Below are 25,669 nucleotides of genomic sequence, written 5' to 3'. Positions count from 1 at the left end.
CCATGAAACAGGCCCTTCGGCCTACCAAGTCCATGCCGACCAGCGATCCACGCACACTAACACTATCCTACACATACTAGTGACAATTTACATTAACACCAAGCCAATCAACCTACAATAACCACAATGAATCTATTTTCCACACAGTTTAAAGAATGAGGAGTGGCTTCATTGGAATCTCAGGTTACATGCAACCAAACTTTATAGTGGTTGAGTAGTTTTTTTACAGATCAGTGAGCAAATGACAACAAGCCTACTCATGTTCCTATTTCTGCGGTTTAGTTTAGAGATACAGCGCGCAAATAGGCCCTTCGGCCCACCGCCTCCACGCCGACCAGCGATCCCTGCACATTAACACTACCTACACCCACTAGGGACAATTTACATTAATACCAAGCCAATCAACCTACAAACCTGCACGTCTTTGGAGTGTGGGAGGAAAATGGAGATCCCGGAGAAAACCCACGCATGCCACGGGGAGAACGTACGTACAAACTCTGTACAGACAGCACCCATAGTCAGGATTGAACCCGGGTCTCTGGCATGGTAAGGCAGCAACTCTACTGCTGCGCCACCGTGCCGCCCTCAGAAGGTGTCACTTTTCTTGTGGTTCCAGCAGGCTGTGAAACAATGCTGCTTGCAGTGCCATTTCCTGTGATATCTATGAATATCCATGAATGTTGTCATCGCCTCGGGTGTGAACTAATGCCTGACTGTTCAGTCTCACTTCTCTCTCTGTGATAACGCTGGGGCAGGAGGGAAATAAAAAACAGAATTCAAGATTTCAAGATTAAGATCAATTTATTGTCACATGTACCATTTAAGATTCAGTGAAATTTGAGTTACCATACAGCCACTAAGTGAAAAGCAACAAGACACACAACTACATAAAATAAAGTTTAACATGAACGTCCACCACAGTGGATTCCACATTCCTCACTGTGATGGAATGTTATAAAGTTCAACCATCTTCCTCTTTGTTCACCCGCGGTCGGGGCTGTTGAACCGCCCACAGTCACCGCTGCCGACTGTCCGAGGCCCTCGCGTCGGAGCGATCGAAACTCCCCGCGTCGGGGCGGTTGACAAACTCTCCCCGCGGCACGGAGCTTCCGAGTCGGCCTCTTCTTACCAGAGACCGCGGGCTTCACGGCGTTAAAGTCCACAGGCCCCACGGTCGGAGCTAACCGCAGTCGATCCTCGGCAAAGGTTCGCAAGCTCCACGATGTTAAAGTTCGCGCCACGCCCACGGCTTGAAGCGCCGGGGAAAGGCCGCCAACTCCACAAATTCAGTCTTCATGACTCACAAGTGTTTTATGGTCTGACGAAGGGTCTCGACCCGAAACGTCACTCATTCCTTCTCTCCAGAGATGCTGCCGGACCCGCTGAGTTACTCCAGCATTTTGTGTCTATCTTCGGCATAAACCAGCACCTGCAGTTCCTTCCTACACAAGACTGTTTTATCGGTGTATGTCCTGAAATGGAACAATTAAATTCTCCCTTGCAGCAGCAATACATATACACTCGGTAGAAACGAAGTGCTGGAGTAACTCAACGGGTCAGGCAACATCTCCGGAGAAAAAAGGATGGGGGATGTTTCAGTTTGGGACCCCTCTTCACACTGATGGGGGGAGGGGGGAGTGAAGAGCTGGACACCCTAGTCATTTCACAGTTCAGAGATACAGCTCGGAAACAGTCCCTTCAGCCTACGGAGTCTGCACCGACCAGCGATCCCCACACACTAACACTATCCTACACACACCAGGGACACTTTACAAGCCAATTAACCTTCAAAACTGGACGTCTTTGGAGTGTGAGAGGTCCTGGAGAAAACCCACGCAGGTCACGGCTAGAACGTGCAAACTCCGTACTGACAGCACCCATAGTCGGGATGGAACCCGGGTCTCTGGCGCTGTGAGGCAGCAACTCTACCGCTGCGCCACCGTGCAGCCCTTCACATTGTTACTCTTGAGATCACACCTTCCCCAGCCAACGATGGACCTACCAGGCAACGCCTTGCCTGAGGTCACTTGTCATTTGTTGCCGGCCTTAATTTGACCTGGTCTTTTCTCGCCTCCAACTCTTCATCTCCTCCTCCATCTCCTCCCCCACCCCCCCCTCACCTCCTACTTTCAGTCTGAAGAAGGACACCGACCCGAAACTTCACCTATCCTTTTTCTCTTTCTGCCTGACCTGCTGAGTTACTCCAGCACGTTGTGTCTTTCTTTGGTTGGAAACCAGCATCTGCATTTCTTTTGTTTTTATCTTCAGTAGACATTCAGTTCATGAATATGACAAGAAATGCATTCAAGAGAGAGCTAGATAGATCTCTTAAGGACAGCGGAGTCAGGGGGCATGGGGAGAAGGCAGGAACGGGGTACTGATTGAGAATGATCAGCCATGATCACATTGAATGGCAGTGCTGGCTCGAAGGGCCGGAATGGCCTCCTCCTGCACCTATTGTCTATTGTAAAAATACTTCCAAACCATATGTTGAGGGTAAATGATGATGAGTATTCATTCCAAGATACTTCATCTCCAAATTAAAGGAAGTTAGGAGATCTGTCCTTACAAAAAAAGTGATTTGCAATGTCAAAGTTGCTGCACCAAAACTGAAATAGATTACTTTCAGATCAAAATAAATGAGGGAACATATGTTAAATGTAATGTTTTAATCATTTTACCATTGGGCGGAGGTGAGAACATCGTGGTGAACAATTTTCTGATAGTAGACTGGATCATCTGATAGAATTAATTCAGAAAAAAATAGAATGCAGTTTCACTAGGGAGCCTTGCATTTATTAAACCAGTCATTTAAACGAATGGAAAACTGGGCTGAATTTTCCTGCGGTAGACACAAAATGCTGGAGTAACTCTTCAGTCTGAAGAAGGGTCTCGACCCGAAACGTCACCCATTCCTCCACTCCAGAGATGCTGCCTGTCCCGCTGAGTTACTCCAGCATTTTGTGTCCACCTTCGATTTAAAAACCAGCATCTGCAGTTCTTTCCTACAGAATTTTCCTGCATTCACTCATAACACCCAGTGATTCATGAGCATGAAAATGTACTCCTATTTGTTAACTGAGTTATATCAAGACTATTAATTCCTGCGTAGATATTTTGTGGGTTGCAAGCCATGAAAAAACACTGATTGGACAAATAACCTTGCACAAAATGGACTCGGGCCGAGAGGCAGTGTTAAGGCCACATGCTTCCCGCTGCACTCAAGTGCTCCCCCTAGTGTCATTTATAGACCTCAATGCTAAGTTTAGTTTAGTTTAGTTTAGAGATACAGCGCGGAAACAGGCCCTTCAGCCCACTGAGTCCGCACCGACCAGCGATCCCCGCACACTAACACTAGCCCACACACTAGGGACAATTTTTACGTTTATAACATGCCAATTAACGTAAAAACCTGCACGCGTTTGAAGTGTGGGAGGAAACCACAGTTCTCAGGGAAAACCCATGCAGGTCACGGGGAGAACGTACTGACAAGCACCCTGACTAGTCGGGAGCGAACCCGGGTCTCTGGCGTAGTTAGCGCTGTCAGGCAGCAACTCTATTGCTGACTGGACAGCGTGCAACAAAAAGCTTTCCACTTCCTCGGTGCACGTGACAATAAACTTAACTAAACTTGTGCGCGGACAGTCACCACATAGTCCTTGGCAGAGACAGACCTGGCTCCAAAGGCATGCACTCCACCATGGTGGGGAGCCAGCCGCCTGCCATCTTTGCAGGCTGGCAGAGTCTGTGTTCCACGTGTATATGGCGTGTGTGCTTCTCCGTGGGTTGTCACCTTGTGGTGGTGGAGAAGCTCGTGTGGTCCTGAGATCCTGAGAGCGATGCCGTCTGGAGCTATGCTCCTGGTGGGGTCACCCATGGCGGTAAGGTCGAGGGGGAGGTCCCTGACAAAGAGCGATCCAACCAAGACCCCAACGGTGGAACAGGTGGAGGGAGGATGACGGCTGACTTTAGTGGAGCGTCACAACGGCTGGGAAGGCGGATGGATGAAGGCTGCAGCAGAAAAGGGTCCCCGGTCGTCTTGGACTCCACGCCACTGGATCCTAACCCAGATCTGTCAAGGACCGTGTGGTGGCTGTCTGTGCACCAGTCTCCCCACGTTAAACAAAGTCACGCACAGGCATCCTCCATAAGTCTGAGGAAGAGTTTCGACCCAAAACATCACCCATTCCTTCTCTCCAGAGATGCTGCCTGATCCACTGATTTACTCCAGCATTTCCAGATACCAGCATCTGCAGTTTTTTTCCCTATACGTCTTGTGTTAATATTGTATTACAATCAGTTTCCAACCAATCTTCATGTACCTTGATTTCTTTAGAAACAAAATACCTGCCCAATTCATGAAAATATTCATCAAATAGGTATCTATTGTCCTCTGAGGAAGAACATTACAAAGATTTACAATCCTGAGTTAAATAATTTCTCTGTATCTCCATCATAAATGTCCTGAGATTAAGATCTCTATATTATCACAAGAACCACAAGGTGGCGCACGGGTAGAGTTGCTGCCTTACAGCGAATGCAGCGCCAGAGACCCGGGTTCCATCCCGACTACGGGCGCTGTCTGTACAGAATTTGTACGTTCTCCCCGTGACCTGCATGGGTTTTCTCCGTGATCTTCGGTTTCCTCCCACACTCCAAAGACGTACAGGTTTGTAGGTTAATTGGCTTGGTAAATATAAAAATTGTCCCTAGTGGGTGTAGGATAGTGTTAATGTGCGGGGATCGCTGGTCGGCGCAGACACGGTGGGCCGAAGGGCCTGTTTGCACGCTGTATCTCTAAACTAAACCACAGAAATAGGAGCACCAGTAGGTTTGTTGTCATTTGCTCACCGACCTCCTGTAAAAAAACTACTCAACCACTATAAAGTTTGGTTGCATCTAACCTGAGATTCCAATGAAGCCACTCCTCATTCTTTAAACTGCGTGGATAATAGATTCACTCTACTCAGTCTCTGCTTTTGGGGCAACACCCTCGTCCTACAGGTCAAACTGGTGAACCATCATAAAATTGACACCAAGGCAAACTCATCATTTCACACATGGGAATGTTAAATCTATGTCACGCACTGTTCTAAGTGTGGTTTCTCCAACTGAAGCCCTCTACAATTGAAGTAATGTTTGTACTCCAATCCCCTTGCATGTTATTTGGCCTCCTCATTCCTTGCTGTGTCTGAAAGTGAAGAAAACGTAGCCTTGTTTGCAGAAATAAAAAATGATTACTATAGCTTATCAACACTTGTGTGATGCACAACTTCCATTAGAACCCTGAGAATTTTAGGCTACATTCCAAAAGCTAAACCGATCCAGACAATTGTTATTGTCCAGGTTACAGCTTGTGGATGCAACCTTTACGGATGCAACCAAATGTGGCAGCTTCAAATGATGCAACCCAGCCCATCACACATGCCAAACTCCCTTCTATTGACTTTATTTATAACTCACGCTGCCTCGGCAAGGCCAGCAGCATAATCAAGGACGAGTCGCACCCTGGCCACTCCCATCTCCCATCAGGCAAAAGGTATAGAAGTGCAAAAACGCACACCTCTAGATACAGGGACAGTTTCTTCCCAGCGAATAATCCTACCACAACCAGAGAGCAGTGCTGAACTACTATCTACCGCTTTGATTACCTTATGACTATCCTTGATCGGACTTTGCTGGATTTACCTTGCACTAAACGTTATTCCCTTATCATGTAAATGGATCAATTGTAATCTTTCTGCTGACATGTATTGTCTTTCTGCTGGCTGGATAGCACGCAACAAAAGCTTTTCACTGTACCTTGGTGCACATGACAATAAACTAAACTGAACTAAATTGAACCATTACCTCACCAAGATTTAATAGGAACCTGAGGGGCAACCTTTAGACCCAGATGGTGATGGGTTTATAGAAAAGATGCCAGAGGAGGTTGTTGAGGCAGGTACTATAACAGCATTTAAAAGACACGGCCAGGTGCATGGATAGGAAAGATTTAGAGGGATGTGGGCCAAATTGGTATAGTTTAAATGGGGCATCTTGGTCAGCATGATTGAGTTGGGCCGAAGGGCCTGTTTCTGTGCAGAATGATGATAGTGACTATAGTTAATCATTTGAGACACTGCTAATTTAAATAGATATCTGTTTCAAGAAATGATGACCACTAACTGACTTTTACACGTAAAGACACTACCTTTGATATTCACTCATTGAAAGGGTCTTGATGATTTCTGTTGCATTATAAATCTACCTGAATTGGAAGTGCTGCATGTAGACTGATTTAACAAAGCAAATGAGAACAATCAATCCAAGTCCAATATTTATTTCTCATGGGTAGAAAGCACATGATTCAAGAAGAACTGTATTCCATTAGTTATACATGATCAATGCTTACTCATACAAAATCAAAAGTGCTTAAATAATTGTAAAAAACTTTTTGAAGATAGCAGTCTATAAAAACAATAGACAATAGGTGCAGGAGTAGGCTATTCCTTCGAACCGTTCATTGTGATCATCCACAATCAGTACCCCGTTCCTGCCCTCTCCCCATACCCCCTGACTCCGCTATCATTAAGAGCTCTATCTAACTCTCTCTTGAAAGCATCCAGAGAATTGGCCTCCACTGCCTTCTGAGGCAGAGAATTCCACAGATTTACAACTCTGAGTGAAAAAGTTTTTCCTCATCTCCATTCTAAACCCCTTATTTTAAAACTGTGGCCCCTGGTTCTGGACTCCCCCAACATTGGGAACATGTTTCCTGCCTCTAGGGTGTCCAATCCCTTAATAATGTTATATGTTTCGATAAGATCCCCTCTCATCCTTCTAAATTCCAGTGTATACAAGTCCAGTCGCTCCAGTCCGGGAATTAACCTAGTAAACCTACGCTGAACGCCCTCAATAGCAAGAATGTCCTTCCTCAAATTTGGAGACAAAAACTGCACACAGTACTCCAGGTGCGGTCTCACTGGGGCCCTGTACAACTGCAGAAGGACCTCTTTGCTCCTATACTCAACTCCTCTTGTCATGAAGGCCAACACGCCATTAGCTTTCTTCACTGCCTGCTGCACCTGCAACCTGCATTAAATATGTATAGATTTTACAATAGATTATTTTACTTCAAAACATGAACAATTAAACAAATAAAAATATAATTATTGGCCTTGCCAAGTACATGATGTTACAATAAAATACATAAATCAGTTAGACATTATAAGATTTCTAGAAAAGTACATTCGATAGGTTCTGCAGGTAAGCCAAGACTCATGGCTTCAAAATATTAAAGTGCACAAGACTTAAAATTGTTCCAGTAGACAAAACAAAGTGCCCGAATGCATATAACAGTACATGCAACGTTTTAGGTTGCTGTGCATTAATCTGCTTTTTAAACTATTTAAAAGTGCCACCATGCTGTACTGCATATAAAGTTACAAAAAAAGTTTTTCGCTGCTACAAAACCTTTGTATACTCTGTGCGCTCAATGGACTTTCATATCTGAATTTCACCATTGCAAGTGCACACAGGAAAGCTTTTAGTCTGAAGAAGGGTCACGACCCGAAACGTCACCCATTCCTTCTCTTCAGAGATGCTGCCCGACCCGCTGAGTTACTCCAGCATTTTGTGTCTATCTTCCATATCTGGGTCATGGCCATTGGCAGGACAGAGGCTGAGGGATTGGAGCGTCAAGGCATTTGGGGGTGATGAAGGAGTGGGTGGATCTTGACAGAGGTCAGAGGATGCCACAGCTCACAGCTGTTGGGTGTCAGTCAGTGGCGGACTAAAGATGGTCAGGAGGAAGGTTGTGGGGTTGGTGGTGGCTAAAAAAACAAAACTGGAGATCAGTGTTAGATCAGTGAGCAAGGCGGAGGGGTCTCAAAAGGGGAGAGTGTAGGTCACAAAGCTGAGACAGAAGTTGTGAAGAGGGCACAAGGAGGCTACAAAGGGAATTGTAAATAGGTTCGGTGAGTGGGCAAATATCTGTCCAATGACAACTAATGAGGGAAAATATGAGATTGTCCACTTTTGTAATAAAAATTACGAGACAGCACATTGACTAACAATGAGAGTTTGAAGAGCAAGATTGCATTTGGGTGATTCGTAAAAGGCCAGTTTATACAGACTGCAGGTCATTATAAAAGGTGACAGAATGCCATGCGCAAAAAAACACAAAGTGCTGGATGAACTCAACGGGCCAGGGAGAATGTGTGGAGCGAAATAGACAGACGACATTTCGCATCGGGACCCTTCTTCAGCAAGGGGCAAGAGAGCTGAAAAATGGAGATGGGGGTGGGGAAAGCCTGGTAAGTGATAGGTGGATACAGGTGAAGAGGTTTAATTGGCAGGTGGGTGGAGTAAATGACAAAGGCGAGAAGCAAAAAGGAGACCAAAGGGTAAATGTTAAGGAGGGCAGGAGTGAAATTGAAGGCTGGAGGAAAGGATATAGATGGGAGAGGACAAGTGGGGAAGGGGAGAACCTGGTGATGGCACACCAGTGTGGGTAAATGGGAACTTGGCATTGCATTTACAATCAGTTCAGATATTATATGGAATGGTGGACTAGTTCAGTTTAGTTTATTGTCACGTGTACCGAGGTACAGTGAAAAGCTTTTGTTGCGTGCTAACCAGTCAGCGGAAAGACAATACATGAATAACTCAAGGAGCCTACTCCTAATATGCAAGGTAGGTAGCTGGGGATTGACGGCAAGGGTTGGCTAAGAGATAAACTGTGCTGGAGAACGGTGGTGACAGCAAAGACTGTACGATGGCGGGTGTTTGGTTGGAAATTAGTGTAGACCAAAGTCAAAGAGGTCATGTCCAGAAGGTAGACACAAAATGCTGGAGTATCTATCTTCGGTGTAAAGTCCCCGAGTTAAGTCCATGATGCCATTGGGTACCAAACATCTGGACTCCCCTGTACATTAGTGCAACAGAAACCCAGAGAACCCAAAATAGAACGTGCAGCAAAGCCTCCCATTTCTTTCACTCTTTTTTCACATTTTAAAACCTAATTGTACAGTGCACATGAATGCTGCTCCAATTACACCGCTTGGCCTTTATCTTTTCATCTCAGCGTCGAATATCTCTCCCCAGTCATGTACATTCAATTCACACATACTTATATTCTGAAGCTCATCTGCAGATTGAATGCGACTGAAATCACCACGCAACCATCTTTGTTTATACTTGCTTTTCTTGTAGTTTTTCACCAGGATAGTCTAAAGATTGACAAAACAAAACACGTTTTAAACATTCTTAATATTCCTCTTAAATCAAATGGCTTGTCACAGAGTCAGAGTGTGGAAACAGGCTCTTCGGCCCAACTTGCCCACGCCAGTGTGTTGACCGTAATTGCTTTTAATGTGGAAGTTATATTTTTTACATGCATGTCAGGGTGCATGGAGCGCAATATCATACATGTGGACAAATGATCATTTTTAATAAATTAGTAAAGTATTTAAGCAATGAACAGCTATTTTGCAGCAGAGAGAAACAAACCCCTGAGTTTGATTCCCCCATTAATGTTCACGGTTGTTCTACATTATCTCACTTTCACATCCACTGGGGGCAATTTGCAGAGGGCAATTAACCTAAAAAACCCACACATCTTTGGAATGTGGGAAGAAACTGGAGCACTTCGGAATGAAACCCACGCAGTCACAGGGAGAATGAGCAAACTCCACACGGGTATCACCCGAGGCCAGGATCAAACCCGGGTCCCAGGCGCTATGAGGCAGCTGCTTCGCCAGCTGCACTGTCCTACGATTCTGATGCTTGTTGGGAAGAATCTGGCAGTCACACATGGCTCCATTTGGCAGAAAACATTCACGTGCTTATCACATGCAGTTAGGTTACTGAGGGAAGCCTCCAAGTCCAGTGAAACAGTTGATCATATAACAAATCTGAAATGCCTACCCACGGGATTGAAATTGTCCAATCCTCTTTCATGCATGATTTTTCCACCTGTGAAGTCTCTTTTCTAGGCTGGATCGCAAGTCAAGCCAAAGACCTTCTCCTAAAATGTAGGCCACCGAGCTAAGAAAAATCAAATCAAAAACCAATATCTAAAACTTATGGAATATAGTCTTGATAGCAAACTCAGATGAAGCAAAATCATTTAGAGAAGGCTGTTTTGCGAGGCGGGAAATTAATGAAAGGAAGGAAAGAAAAGCAGGAGAAACAACTTACTGAAGCTGAAAATACAACTGAAGAAAAAGATGAACACAGAGTGCAGGAGTAACTCATCAGGTAAGGCAGCATCTCTGGAGAATGTGGACTGGTGGGGTCTTGGGTCAGGACCCTTCATCAGGTGATGCTGCCTGACCTGCTTGCTCCTGTACTTTGTTTCTTTTTTCTTGTAAAGCAGCATCTGCTGTTGAGTCTGGCTGCAAAGAGGGATTGCAGGATCAGCGTTAAAATTGCTTTACAATTTACACTCCTCAAATTGTGTCATGTAATTTTACCTTGCACGACAATCCACTTGCTCTATCTTCGTCCAGTTCTTTTTCGCAGATGCCCAATGTTTTCAAGCAGTGATCGTGCCACAGCAAGTCATCGTTTTCGATCAAGTTATTCCATTTTCTGCATGTCATTGCTGCGTAAGTCAGGCTTTGGATGTCCAATTTACTGAAAATTTTCAGAATTAGCTTTGGAGGTAAAAGGAGGACTAAACTGGGAGAGTTGTCCAATTCATTCGGTTTGGCGGGGACATTTATATTACCATTGTCAATGGGATCATGTCTGTCTTCTTGATAACCTCCTGCCATTGTTGCTTGTTCCACAATTGCGGGGGGTATTCTGAAAACGTACAAAGTAGAAATTTGACATCTTGTTGTTTTATTTTCACCATCTTAGACTGGATTAGAGGGATGCAGGTCAAACAGTCTAAGATGAATTGGGGCATCTTGGTCTGCATGGACAGGTCTGGCTGAATCTGTGGAATTCTCTGTGGAATTCTCTGAATCTGTGGAATTCTCTGCCTCAGAAGGCAGTGGAGGCCAATTCTCAGAATGCTTTCAAGAAAGAGTTAGATAGAGCTCTTAAAGATAGAGGAGTCAAGGGATATGGGGAGACGACAAGAACGGGATACTGATTGTGAATGATCAGCCATGATCACAGTGAATGGCGGTGCTGGCTCGAAGGGCCGAATGGCCTACTCCTGCACCTATTGTCTATTGAAGGGCAGTTTCCATGCTGTATGACTCTCTCTCATCTAATAGATTGGTGTCCATGGCCTCCCCTAACTCTTATACATCGGCGAAACCAAACGCAGACTGGGCGATCTTTTCACGGATACCTTCTCTCAGCCCCCGTGAACCTACCTGATCTCCCCCGGTTGCCGGACACTTTAATTCTCCTTCCCATTCCCGCACAGACCTTTCTGTCCTAAGTCTCCTTCATTCTCAGAGTGAGGCTAAGCACAAATTGGAGGAAAGCATGTCATACGTCTCTCCAGAGATGCTGCCTGTCCTGCTGATTTACTCCAGCTTTTTGTGCCTCTCCTAAATGTTTGTGTTGCTTTTTTAATTTACCTTCCACCATTTCTTTCTGCACTTCTCAAAAATTTTACATTATTACCCAGCCCTCCATTTTGTTAGGGATTCTTACGATCCCTAAATGGTATACATTTATCAGCATACACAGCGTTCCAATTTGAAAGTCTTTGAAAAATAGGCTGTAAAAGATTCTGATAAACAGTCATCTAACCAAAACAATTACTATTTCTCTCTCCACTGAGACTTTTTGATCTTCTAACTCGTTTCAACATTTTTATTGCTTTCTGTAGAATCTCTATACGTAGAAACCTAGAAAATAGGTGCAGGAGGAGGCCATTTGGCCCTTCGAGCCAGCACCGCCATTCATTGTGAACATGGCTGATCATCCACAATCAGTAACCCGTGCCTGCCTTCTCCCCTTGATTCCACTAACCCCTAGAGCTCTATCTACCTCTCTCTTAAATCCATCTAGTGATTTAGCCTCCACTGCCCTCTGTGGCAGAGAATTCCACAAATTCACAACTCTTTGGGTGTAAAAGTTCCTTCTCACCTCAGTTTTAAATGGCCTCCCCTTTATTCTAAGACTGTGACCCCTGGTTCTGTACTCGCCCAAAATTGGGAACATTTTTCCTGCATCTAGCTTGTCCAGTCCTTTTATAATTTTATATGTCTCTATAGATCCCCTCTCATCCTAAACTCCAGTGAATTCAAGCCTAGTCTTTTCAATCTTTCCTCATATGAGTCCCGCCACCCCAGGGATCAACCTCGTGAACCTACGCTGCACTGCCTCAATTACTAGGAAGTCCTTCCTCAAATTAGGAGACTAAAACTGTACACAATACTCCAGATGTGGTCTCACCAGGGCCCTATACAACTGCAGAAGAACCTCTTTACTCCTATACTGAAATCCTCTCGTTATTGAGGCCAACATGCCATTAGCTTTCTTCACTGCCTGCTGTACCTGCACGCCAACTTTCAGTGACTGGTGTGCAAGGACACCAGGTCTCGCTGTACTTCCCCCTTACCTAACCTGACACCATTGAGATAATAATCTGCCTCCTTGTTTTTGCCGCCAAAGTGGATAACCTCACATTTATCTACATTATACTGCATCTGCCATGCATTTGCCCACTCACTCAACCTGTCCAGGTCACCCTGCAACCTCCTAACATCCTCTTCGCAGTTCACACTGCCACCCAGCTTTGTCTCATCTGCAAACTTGCTAGTGTTACTTCTAATTCCTTCATCCAAATCATTAATATATATGGTAAACAGTTGCGGCCCCAACACCGAGCCTTGCGGCACAAAACTCGCCACTGCCTGCCATTCTGAAAAGGACCCGTTTACTCCTACTCTTTGCTTCCTGTCTGCCAACCAATTTTCTATCCATGTCAACACCCTACCCCCAATACCATGTGCTCTAATTTTGCTCATCAATCTCCCGTGTGGGACCATATCAAAGGCTTTCTGAAAGTCTAGATATACTACATCCACTGGCTCCCCTTCATCCATTTTACTTGTCACATCCTCAAAAGATTCCAGAAGATTAGTCAAGCATAATTTCCCTTTCATAAATCCATGCTGACTTGGACTTATCCTTTTACTGCTATCCAAATGGCCCGTTATTACCTCTTTAATAATTGACTCCAGCATATTCCCTGCCACTGAGGTCAGGCTAACTGGTCTGTAATTCCCCATTTTCTCTCTCGCTCCTTTCTTGAAAAGTGGGATAACATTAAACATTAGACAATAGATAATAGACAATAGGTGCAGTAGTAGGCCATTCGAGCCAGCATCACCATTCAATGTGATCATGGCTGATCATTCTCAATCAGTACACGTTCCTGCCTTCTCCCCGTACCCCCTGACTCCACTATCCTTAAGAGCTCTATCTAGCTCTCTCTTGAATGTATTCAGAGAATTGGCCTCCACTGCCTTCTGAGGCAGAGAGTTCCACAGATTTACAACTCTCTGACTAAAAGGTTTTTCCTCATCTCTGTTCTAAATGGCCTACCCCTTATTCTCAAACTGTGGCCCCTTGTTCTGGACTCCCCCAACATTGGGAACATGCTTCCTGCCTCTAAAGTGCCCAACCCCTTAATAATCTTATATGTTTCGATAAGATCCCCTCTCATCCTTCTAAATTCCAGTGTATACAAGCCTAGTCGCTCCAGTCTTTCAACATACGACAGTCCCTCCATTCCGGGAATTAACCTAGTAAACCTACGCAGAACGCCCTCAATAGTAAGAATATCCTTCCTCAAATTTGGAGACCAAAACTGCACACAGTACTCCAGGTGCGGTCTCACTAGGGCCCTGTACAACTGCGGAAGGACCTCTTTGCTCCTATACTCAACTCCTCTTGTTAAAAAGGCCAACATTCCATTGGCTTTCTTCACTGCCTGCTGTATCTGCAAGCTTCCTTTCAGTGACTGATGCACTAGGACACCCAGATCTCGTTGTACGTCCCCTTTTCCTAACTTGACACCATTCAGATAATAATCTGCCCTCCTATTCTTACCAGCAAAGTGGATAACCTCACACTTATCCACATTAAACTGCATCTGCCATGCATCCGCCCACTCACACAACCTGTCCAAGTCACCCTGCAGCCTCACAGTATCTTCCTCACAGTTCACACTACCACCCAGCTTTGTATCATCTGCAAATTTGCTAATGGTACTTTTAATCCCTTCATCCAAGTCATTAATGTATATTGTATATTGTAGTGGTTTCGGTCCCAGCACCGAGCCTTGCGGCACCCCACTAGTCACTGCCTGCCATTCTGAAAGGGTCCCATTTATCCCCACTCTTTGCTTTCTGTCTGTCTATCCATGTCAGTACCCTACCTCCAATACCATGTGCTCTAATTTTGCCCACCAATCTCCCTCGCAAGGGACTGAATTTCATCCCTCACCAACAGAGCTAGCACCCCTCCTCTGCCCACCTGTCTGCCCTTTCTATAGGATGTATAAACTTGAATATTAAGTTCCCAGGCCCGATCCTCCTGCAGCCACGTGTAATCCCCACAATGTCATATCTACCAACCTCTAACTGAGCCTCAAGCTCATCTACTTTACTTCTTATACTTCGTGCATTCATATACAATACTTTTAATTCCTTACGCATCTCACCTTTCACATCAATTCCCATTACACTTGGCCATACACTCCTATCCCTTTGTGAGCTTTCTTTCCCGTTTATTCCGGGGTCATTAACTATCCTTTTACTCTCTTTCCCTTTAACTCCATCCTTAACTATCCATCCTTGACTATTTACTAAGGAGGATAGTAAAAGCTTTTTTAAGTATGTGAAGAGGAAAAAAATAGTCAAGGCAAATGTGGGCCCCTTGAAGACAGAAGCGGGGGAATTTATTATGGGGAACAAGGAAATAGCAGATGAGTTGAACCGGTACTTTAGATCTGTCTTCACTAAGGAAGATACAAACAATCTCCCAGATGTTCCAGTGGCCAAAGATCCTAGGGTGAAGGAGGAACTGAAGGAAATCCACATTAGGCAGGAAATGGTGTTGGGTAGACTGATGGGACTGAAGGCTGATAAATCCCCAGGGCCTGATGGTCTGCATCCCAGGGTACTTAAGGAGGTGGCTCTAGAAATTGTGCATTTTCCAATGTTCTATAGATTCAGGATCAGTTCCTGTGGATTGGAGGGTATTTAATGTTGTCCCACTTTTTAAGAAAGGAGGGAGAGAGAAAACAGGAAATTATAGACCAGTTAGTCTGACATCAGTGGTGGGGAAGATGCTGGAGTCAATTATAAATTGCGGAGCATTTGGTGGCAACATCTTCTTCCCCGACAGCCTCCAAGTGGGTGAACCTGTTCTCAAGAGGTACAACGCCCTTGCACTCCATGTTTCCTTCCCTTTCTCACCGCCACCCACCTTCTCCTTTCCAGTACCTTCAGTGTAACAATCTCACTGTAAGACCTGTCCAGGAATGACTCAGTTTCTCGGACGGACCTGAGGTCATCCACTTGCTTCCCCAGTTCCCCCACACGGTCCTTCAGGAGCTGAACCTGGATACACTTCTCACATTTGTAGCAGCCAGAGGTGTCCCTGACCTCCCACATCCTACAAGCATCACATTGAACCAACTTGCTTGACATTTCCTTCTTGGGTCTCACCCTCTCCAACATTCAGTGTGGCCTCCTCCCCCAAAGACTCGCATTTTTCTCACAGGGCACTTCCGTCAATAGGGCCACACCCAGACAGGGCCGCAAGCCTTTCTTATACGTTGTTAAATTGACTAATTGTCCAATTTACCAATCTTCTAATCTAATTGTTCAGCCAATCCCCACATTTACTCCTAACCTGCCTTCCTCTGATGAGCTTGAAGGTATGTGCTTCTCCCGACCTGCACTCAAAGACTGCTAACCTGCCGTTTGCACTCTTTTCATACCCGCTCTACCTGTGACTCACCAAGTCCAGCCAATGGTTGTTCTCACTGGCACTTTGCCCGACCTGCACTCAAAGACTGTTAACCTGCCGTTTACTAAAACTCTCGTTTGTTTGTTCCTGAACTACAGCCAAAACGGTACACGATAGCGGGACAATTTTAGGCCCACCTTACTCTCTGTCGTCCCTTTGGTGCTAATCGAAGAAGTTTCATTGAAATCAGTGTTATATTTTTAAAGTTAATCACATTTTAAAATCCATCTCCCAGAGAGGGAGGGGGGAGGATAAGGGGGGATGGGAGGATAAGGGGGGATGAGGGGGATGGTGGGGGGGGGAAGAAGAGGGGGAGGACGAGGGAGGAGGGAGGGAGGGGGACGGGGGGACGGTGGAGAGGATGGTAGGGGGGGAGGAAAGGGGGCTGCACCAATGCAGGAGAGTTTTCGGCCCAACGGGTCCACTTGGTCTAGTACTATTTATATATATTCCCCTTTATTGGCATAAAGCAAACTATTATGAGAAATGCCTCCTGTTGCACAAAAACATTGTCTGTTGGGGCACAATTTTGTATTTATAGACAATCAGCACATTTAATTCTACTTCTTCTTCTTAAGCCCTTTGCTCCTCTAGGGAGCATAACCATTGACAAATGTCCTCTACCTTACTCGGTTGTTGGCGGTTCTTTGGAGATCTCCCCAGTTGAGCCACTCCCAGACATTTCTGCCTAGACACCTCTTCTCCAGCTGTCCCGGGGGCCACCTTTTTTCCTTGGGGGTTCCATTTCAGGGCTTGCCGGGTGATGTTTGTGGCAGGTTTTCTGAGGGTGTGTCCAATCCAAATCCATTTTCTCCTTCGAATTTGTAAGTCAATGGGATCCTGGCTTGTTCTTTTCCACAGGTCCATATTGCTTACTTTGTCTCTCCACCAGATGTTTAGTATTCTCCTGAGGCAGGTGTTAATGAATGTTTGCAGCCTGTTTGTTGTGTGTTTTGTTGTTTTCCATGTCTCTGATCCATACAGAATTACCTGCTTCACATTTGAGTTAAAGATGCGTATTTTGGTGTTGATTGAGATATATTTGAGCTCCAGATCTTCCTGAGCATGTTAAACACTAGCCTTATTGATTCTGCTTTTTAGATTCTGCTCTTAAATATACTTGGACTATCTCTGACATCTCCCTCCCGTTTCTGGACCTCACCATCTACATCACAGGAGACAGACTAGTGACTGGCATCTACTATAAACCCACTGACTCGCACAGCTATCTGGACTACACTTCTTCCCACCCTGTCTTCTGCAAAAACTCTATCCCCTACTCCCAATTCCTCCGTCTACGCCGCATCTGCGCCCGGGATGAGGTGTTTCACACTAGGGCATCAGAGATGTCCTCATTCTTCAGGAAACGGGGCTTCCCCTCTTCCATTATAGATGAGGCTCTCACTAGGGTCTCTTCTACATCCCGCAGCTCCGCTCTTGCTCCCCCTCCCCCCATTTGTAACAAGGACAGAATCCCCCTCATTCTCACCTTCCACCCCATCAGCCAGCATATCCAACAAATCATCCGCCAACATTTCCGTCAACTACAACGGGACCCCACCACCGGCCACATCTTCCCATCCCCTCCCCTTACTGCGTTCCGCAGAGACCATTCCCTCCGTAACTCCCTGGTCCACTCGTCCCTTCCTACCCAAACCACCCCATCCCCGGGCACTTTCCCCTGCAACCACAGGAGATGCAACACCTGTCCCTTTACCTCCCCCCTCAACTCCATCCAAGGACCCAAACAGTCTTTCCAGGTGAGACAGAGGTTCACCTGCACCTCCTCCAACCTCATCTATTGTATCCTCTGCTCTAGATGTCAACTTATTTACATTGGCGAAACCAAACGCAGGCTCGACGATCGTTTCGCTCAACACCTTCACTCAGTCTGCCTTAACCAATCTGATCTCCCGGTGGCTGAGCACTTCAACTCCCCCTCCCACTCCCAGTCTGACCTTTCTGTCATGGGCCTACTCCAGTGCCATAGTGAGGCCCACCGGAAATTGGAGGAACAGCACCTCATATTTCACCTGGGCAGCTTGCAGCCCAGTGGTATGAACATCGACTTCTCCAACTTTAGATAGTTCCTCTGTCCCTCTCTTCCCCTCCCCTTCCCAGTTCTCCATCTTCCTGTCGCCACCTATACCCTTCCTTTGTCCCACCCCCCTGACATCAGTCTGAAGAAGGGTCTCGACCCGAAACGTCACCCATTCCTTCTCTCCTGAGATGCTGCCTGACCTGCTGAGTTACTCCAGCATTTTGTGAAATAAATACCTTTGATTTGTACCAGCATCTGCGGTTATTTTTTTACACTGCTTTTCATGTCTGCATCTGCCCCTCCGGTGGTGTCCACAACACTGCCTAGGTATGTGAATGTTTCTACCTCCTCCAGGGCAGTGCTGTGCATGAGCCAGGGTTGCTGGTTTTGGAGTGGATCTTCATCACCTGTGTCTTTGCTGTATTGGGTGTAAGACCAAGTGTTGTTGCAGCTTGTAAGAGTCCATCTGTCTTCTCCTGCATTTGTATCTGTGTGTGTGAAAGGAGTTATGTCGTCTGCAAAGTCAAGGTCATCTAGCCTTTCCCACATTGTCCACTGAATTCCATCTCTTTTCCCTTTAGTTGTTTCCATCATGATCCAGTCAATCGCCAGGAGGAACAGGAACGGTGACAGTAGACATCCCTGCTTGATGCCCGTCTTGACTTTAAAGCTCTGGGAGAGCCAGCCTGCATACATAACTTTGACTGTTCTATCTTACAAGTTCTTGATTAAGTTTATGATCTTGGTGGGAATTTCAGTGTGGCCCATTAGGCGCCATAGTGTTGTCCTGTCTAAGCTGTCAAACGCTTTCTCAAAGTCGATGAAGTTGATGTACAGGGACGTGTTCCATTCAATAGACTGTTCAATGATGATGCGTAGTGTTGCTATGTGGTCTGTGCATGAGCGATCCTTCCTGAATCCCGCTTGCTGGTCCCATAGCCTCTCGTCTACAGCTTCCTGAAGACGGTTGAGGATGACCCGGTTGAGAATTTTACTGGGTACAGAAAGAAGGGTGATCCCTCGGTCGTTTTATTTAATTATTTATTTTTATTCTCTTTATTTCGCTGGACATTTCAATGATCTAGATCAATCTGTGATCAGCTCTCAACTGAGTAGCTCACTAGGCCATTTTTGAGGACAAATAACAGACAATGCCATTGCTGTGTGTTTGACATCACATATAAACCAAAAACAGCTACACGTGGCAGATATCCTTCACTGTAATATGGAGGATGGCAATTACTGTTCCCTAAAAGACAACAACCATGAGATGCTGCAACTGTTATCATTGATAATATTAGATATATTATTCTTAATTTAACCCTCTCTTCCCTGCCAAACGGACACCCTCTCCACTCTCGCTCCCCTCTCACACACCCCACTCCCCTCCCGCTCTCTCTCCCTCACTCACTCTCTCCCACTCTCCCTTCTCGCTCTCCCATTTCCCCTCTCTCTCTCCCCTTTTCTCAATCTTCCCCCTCTCCTCCCACTCACTCACCCCCACCGACTCACTCTCCTCCTTTCTCCTCTCCCCACGTCTCTCTCTCTCAATAGACAATAGACAATAGGTGCAGGAGTAGGCCATTCAGCCCTTCGAGCCAGCACCGCCATTCAATGCGATCATGGCTGATCACTCTCAATCAGTACCCCGTTCCTGCCTTCTCCCCATACCCCCTCACTCCGCTATCCTCAAGAGCTCTATCCAGCTCTCTCTTGAAAGCATCCAACGAACTGGCCTCCACTGCCTTCTGAGGCAGAGAATTCCACACCTTCACCACTCTCTGACTGAAAAAGTTCCTCCTCATCTCCGTTCTAAATGGCCTACCCCTTATTCTTAAACTGTGGCCCCTTGTTCTGGACTCCCCCAACATTGGGAACATGTTTCCTGCCTCTAACGTGTCCAACTTATGCTTCAATAAGACCCCCCCTCTCTCCACCATCTCACACACTTTCACTCTCCCCATCTCTCCACCTCCTCATCTCTCCCTTCCCCATCTCGCTCATTCCTGCTCCATCTCTCCCATCCCACCCCCTCCCCATCTCTCCCCATCTTTTCCCCCTCCCCATCTCTCCCTCTCCCCATCTTTCCCCTCCTCATCTCTCCCCTCCCCATCTCTCCCTCTCCCTCATCTCCCTTATCTCTCTCCCCATCCTTCCCTCTCCCCATCTCCCCCTCATCTCCCCATCTCTCCCTCATTTCCCCATCTCTCCCTCATTTCCCCATCTCTCCCTCATTTCCCCATCTCTCCCCCTCCTCATCTCTCCATCTCCCCTCCTCCCCATCTCTCCCTCTCCCCATCTCTCCCTCATTCCATCTCTCCCTCATTCCATCTCTCCCTCATTCCATCTCTCCCTCATTTCCCCATCTCTCCCTCTCCTCATCTCTCCCCATCCCCCCATCTCTCCCCCTCCTCATCTCTCCATCTCCCCTCCTCCCCATCTCCCACTCTCCCCATCCCTCCCTCTCCCCATCCCTCATTTCCCCCATCTCTCCCTCATCTCTCCCTCACCACCCCCATGTATCTCATCTCTCCCTCCCCCCTCCCTCTCTCTCTCCCACCCACCACACATACCTTCACTTGCGCTGCGGTGATGTTTATCCTCCGCCCGGGTGTGATTGAAGGCCGAATAGAGGCCTGATGCCCCTGAGACCGGTTGCCGGGAGTTGTCGTCTTAAGTCTTCAAGCCTCCCAGCCGCTCCTGCGTGGGCGGGCGGGCGGGCGCGGGGCACGCCGGGAGTTGTCGTCACAAGTCCTCAGGCCGCCCCTGCGCGGGGCACGCCGGGAGTTGTAGTCCATTTCAGGCCTCACAGCAGTCCCTGCGCGTGAGGGAGGGAGGGCGGGAGGGTGAGCGCGGTGCACGCTGGGAATTGTAGTCCCAGTTCCTCAGGCCTCCCAAAGCCGCCCCTGCGCGGGAGGGCGGGCGGAGAGCGCGGGGCACGCCGGGAGTTGTAGTCCTAAGGGGGGGAGGCTCAGGCCTCCACATTCACCTCGCATACCCCGCCCGCCCGCCCGCTCGCTGCCGCGGCCGGGGGCAGAGCACCGGAGCGCGGGTTAGCCTGGTTGCCGCCTGGCGGGTGTGTAAGAGGAGCAGGAGGATGATGCTGGAGGCTGTGGACGGGAGCTGCGCGGTGCTGGAGCTGCCCGCCGGTATCACCACCATCGGCCGCGGCCCGCTGCTCGCTGTAAGCTCACTTTAGTTTCATGTCACCCGCGCCGAGGTGCTGCAGTTAAAAGCTTTTAGATGCGCGCTATCCAGCCAGCGGAAAGACAATGCACGATTACAATCGAAACCATTGCATTGACAGTGAGTGTACATCAGCCAAAACATTACGTCCACTGACAGGTGAAGTGAATAACATTGATTGTCTTGTTACAATGGCACCTGTCGAGGGGTGGGATATATTAGGCAGCAAGTGAACAGTCAGTTCTTGAAGTTGATGTGTTGGATGCAGGAGAAATGGGCAGGAGTAAAGACCTGAGCGGCTTTAACAAGGGCCAAATTGTTATGGCCAGACGACTGGGTCAGAGCATCTCTGAAACGGCAAGGCTTGTGGGGTGCTCCCGGTCAGCAGTGGTGAGTACCGACCGACAGTGGTCCGAGGAGGGACAAACCACAAACCGGCGACAGACAGGGTGTTGGGCGCCCAAGGCTCATCGATGCGCGAGGGCAACGAAGGCTATCCCGTCTGGTCCGAACCGACAGAAGGTCGACTGTGGCACAAGTCACAGAAAACTTTAATGGTGGTCACGGGAGGAATGTGTCACAATACACAGTGCATCGCACCCTGCTGCTTTGGGGCTGCACACGGAGGACCAACAGCATATTAGGCAGGTGGTCATAATGTTTTGGCTCATCATTGTACATGATCAGGGAATAACATTTAGTGCAAGGTGAAGCCCAGCACAGCCCCTGATCAAGCGGTATGAATATTGACTTCTCTAACTTCTAGTAACCCTTGCTTTCCCTCTCACTCCATCCCTCCAAGGGTCTTGACCCAGAACATGACCTATTCCTTCTCTCCAGAGATGCTGTCTATCCCGCTGTTACTCCAGCATTTAGTGTGTCTTATCAGCATCTGCAGTTTCTTTCAATGTTCTATGTTACATTTTCTTTGATCTCCATTCCCCCTTGTCTCGTTTTCACACCTTACACTTCCTTATCTCTGCGTCTCCCTCTCCCCTCACTCTTGGCCTGAAGATGGGTCTCTGACCCATCACCTATTACTTTTCTCCAGAGTTGCTGCCTAACTTGCTGAGTTATTTCAGCATTTTGAGAGAGAGTTCCCTCTCCCTCTCCCTCTTCCCATGTTTGCAAGATTCCATCATTCATAGTCCCTTGTGTCTTATTCATTCTTCCAGTTGCCTCTCAATATGAAGAAAACAGATTTATTTAACTCATTTGCCTTTATTTCAATCATGTCTTTGCCGCCAATCTTCTCTGCTCCAGTAGAAGGTAGAACACAAAGTGCTGGAGTAACTCAGCAGGTCAAACGGCATCTCTGGAGGACATGGATAGGTTATGTTTCATGTTACAACCCTTCTTCAGACCATTAGATGTGGAGCAACAACCTCTGTACAGCTGCACAGAGTCTCTCACCAGAGTAGGTGAATCGAGGACCAGAGGACATAGGATTAAGATGAAGGGGAAAAGATTTAATAGGAATCAGATGGGTAACTTTTTCACACAATGGGTGGTGGGTGGATGGAACAAGCTGTCAGAGGAGGTAGTTGAGGCTGGGACTATCCCAACATTTAAGGAACAGTTGGACAGGTACATGGATAGGACAGGTTTGGAGGGATATGGGCCAAACACAGGCAGGTGGGATTAGTGTAGCTAGGACATGTTAGGCAGTGTGAGCAAGCTTGGTTGAAGGGCCTGTTTCCATGCTGTATCTATGACTCTAGGAGCTATGGCAATTTCCTTTCCACTGTTCCTTGCCCATTGTTCTCATCCTCTGTTGCCATCCATCCTGAGTCTGTGGAGACCATGGCTAATTTTAGGGCTATGATACTTTACCGCAACCAATGCCAACTATTGATTTTAATTTTTTTGGAATTAATTCTTTGTTTAGGTTTCCGATAAACGAGTATCCAGAAACCATGGCCTGCTGGAATTGTTGGATGAAACATTGCGCATTAAACCGGTGAGGATGTTTCTGATGTAATATATTTTTTAATGTTCTACAAACAAATGCAATATTTTGGTGATGGCTCAAAGGGCAGAGAACTTTGTTCAGATAATGGCTTATATGTTATTGAAGTAATGACAGCAAGACCATTGATGTATGTTGTTAAAACATTGTGAAAATAAGTATGTGTACTTTCGTAGGAATCTGGATATAATGACTCAGCAGTACAAATAACTGTACGGTCTTGCAGCCTTTTCTAATGGAATCAAGGGAATTCAGTTGATTTGATATAACTTTAGCTGTTTGTAAATAATTTTCACAGCATAATACCTTGCAGATGTGTGGACTTTCTTCCATGAGGTATATTGACTTTTTCAAGTTATATTAATAGAAGTAACCTTGTAATATGTGAGCCCCATAACTGCAACCAAATCCAAAGACAATATAGGAGTCAGGAGTCCAATTTATTACCAAAACAAAAGCGATGCTTAGCAAATCAAATGAGCGGCATGGTGGCGCAGCGGTAGAGTTGCTGCCTCACAGCGCCAGAGATCGAGGTGCGATCCGCACTACCGGTACCGTCCGTACTGAGTTTATACATTCTCCCTGTGGCCATGTGTGTTTTCTCCGGGTCCTCCAGTTTCCTCCCATACTTCAAAGACGTATAAGTTTGTAGGTTAATTGGCTTCTGTAAAAATTGTATATTGTCCCTAGTGTGTGGGGTAGGGCGAGTGACAATAGACAATAGGTGCAGGAGGAGGCCATTCAGCCCTTTGAGCCAGCACCGCCATTCAATGTGATCATGGCTGATCATTTTCAATCAGTACCCCGTTCCTGCCTTCTCCCCATACCCCCTGACTCCGCTATCCTTAAGAGCTCTATCTAGCTCTCTCTTGAATGCATTCAGAGACTTGGCCTCCACTGCCTTCTGAGGCAGAGAATTCCACAGATTCACAACTCTCTGACTGAAAAGGTTTTTCCTCATCTCAGTTCTAAATGGCCTACCCCTTATTCTTAAACTGTGGCCCCTTGTTCTGGACTCCCCCAACATTGGGAACATGTTTCCTGCCTCTAACGTGACCAACCCCTTAATAATCTTATACGTTTCGATAAGATCCCCTCTCATCCTTCTAAAGTGTATGGGGTGATTGCTGGTCAGAGCAGACTCGATGGGCTGAATGGCCCGTTTCCCACATGCCGTGAAGCGATAGGAAATGGTTGTCAGTGTTGGGGGAATGACGAGGGCAAGAGGGGAGATGTTGTAAACCTGTGGTCAGGAGTTGGATTGAAGGGAGCTCCTGGGAAGACATGGAGCTTCATAGACATGCCTGATCCAGTAAGTAGTGAGACGGGGAGTTGAGTTGAGGAGATGAAGTGGAGATGATTGAAGAACTGTCAATGAGTGGATTGTCACTGTTCTATCAATAAGAATCATTTGGGGTCAAGGAAAGAGCGTTCACGTCGCGGCCCTGTTTTCGCCAATCTTCCCACCACCACGCACAAGAAGCGCAAGACGCCATTGTATGCAGATACCGAGAAGTGTGTTCAGCTCTGGCTGAACAGGTTCTCATCTTGTGATGTGGACTCGATAAGATTTTGGAATTTGGCCTTGCTATTCATACTATTTAATCCAAATTGTTTGAATGTTGGCAAAAATTCCAGAGTTCCATATAATGGAATCTCTATTACCAATGATTCAGTTATCTGACTTTCCAGTTTGTTGCCATAATTTCCTAAGCTCTACATGTTAATGATTTTAGCCTGCTGCTACTCATCTCATTCCATCAGATGGAAGCAAAACTATTTAAAGTCCAAGAAATAGTACATCCAATTGATCATGCATCTGAAGAAAGGGTCCCAACCCAAAACGCCATCTATCCATGTACTCCAGAGATGCTGCCTGACCTGCTGAGTTTCTCCAGCATTTTGTGTCTTTTATTATAATTTCTATTGTGCTTGTTTTCTATTCATTGTGGAGTAGATTCTGTCAATAATCCACTATTCTCTTGTGAAGAATAATGAAATCTAATTCATGTAAGCTGTGCTGCTCCTCATATTTAACCATTTTGTACTGTTATGCTATTTTGTATCAAAGGTAAACCGGATTTCACCGTATCCATACTAATTTGTTGATCATTTCATTTTTTGTTCCAGATTCACGATAATCTATGCTTCCTTCAGTCCTCAGATGGAGACGACTTTATGCCACTGGAGAAAGATAAATGGCACTGGTTGAACCCAGGAGATTGCTTTTCCTTGTTGCCAGACAAATATATATATAAAGTTATCTCTTCCAACTCGGACCAGACGTTAAGGTGACTGATTAATTTAGAAACAAATAAACAACAATTACTATAAGACATAGGAACAAAATTAGGCCATTTGCCCATCATGTCTGCTCTGCCATTCGATCAAGGCTGGACACAAAATACTGGAGTAACTCAGCGGGTCAGGCAGCTTCCCTGGAGAGGAGGAATGGGTGACGTATCGGCACGAGACCCTTCTTCAGTCTGAAGAAGGGTCTCGCCCCGAAACGTCACCCATTCCTCCTCCCCTGAGAT

At 46.4% G+C, this 25,669-nt stretch overlaps 2 protein-coding genes across 2 annotated transcripts in view; one reads left to right on the top strand and one right to left on the bottom strand.

The window, feature by feature from the left end:
• Positions 1 to 6,318: 6,318 nt before the first annotated feature.
• On the bottom strand, positions 6,319 to 20,665 carry fbxo48 (F-box protein 48). Its single transcript, XM_078405955.1, has 3 exons — positions 20,551 to 20,665; positions 10,458 to 10,791; positions 6,319 to 9,212 (listed from the first exon to the last, which is right to left on the bottom strand). Exons 2-3 carry the CDS (start codon positions 10,758 to 10,760, stop codon positions 9,051 to 9,053), a joined length of 465 nt encoding a protein of 154 aa, XP_078262081.1. The 5' UTR covers positions 10,761 to 10,791; positions 20,551 to 20,665; the 3' UTR covers positions 6,319 to 9,050.
• Positions 20,666 to 20,909: 244 nt separating this feature from the next.
• The window catches only part of aplf (aprataxin and PNKP like factor), a 58,495-nt gene continuing 53,735 nt past the window's right edge, over positions 20,910 to 25,669 (top strand). Inside the window, exons 1-3 of the mRNA XM_078405665.1 lie at positions 20,910 to 21,161; positions 23,052 to 23,123; positions 25,263 to 25,423. Coding sequence (XP_078261791.1) covers positions 21,075 to 21,161; positions 23,052 to 23,123; positions 25,263 to 25,423 — 320 coding nt within the window. The 5' untranslated portion in view covers positions 20,910 to 21,074. The remainder of the gene's footprint in view (positions 21,162 to 23,051; positions 23,124 to 25,262; positions 25,424 to 25,669) is intronic.

The sequence above is a fragment of the Rhinoraja longicauda genome, chromosome 9 (genome assembly GCF_053455715.1).
Source record: "Rhinoraja longicauda isolate Sanriku21f chromosome 9, sRhiLon1.1, whole genome shotgun sequence".
Taxonomy (NCBI): Eukaryota; Metazoa; Chordata; class Chondrichthyes; order Rajiformes; family Arhynchobatidae; genus Rhinoraja; species Rhinoraja longicauda.
This window is presented reverse-complemented; position numbering and strand designations above follow the sequence as displayed.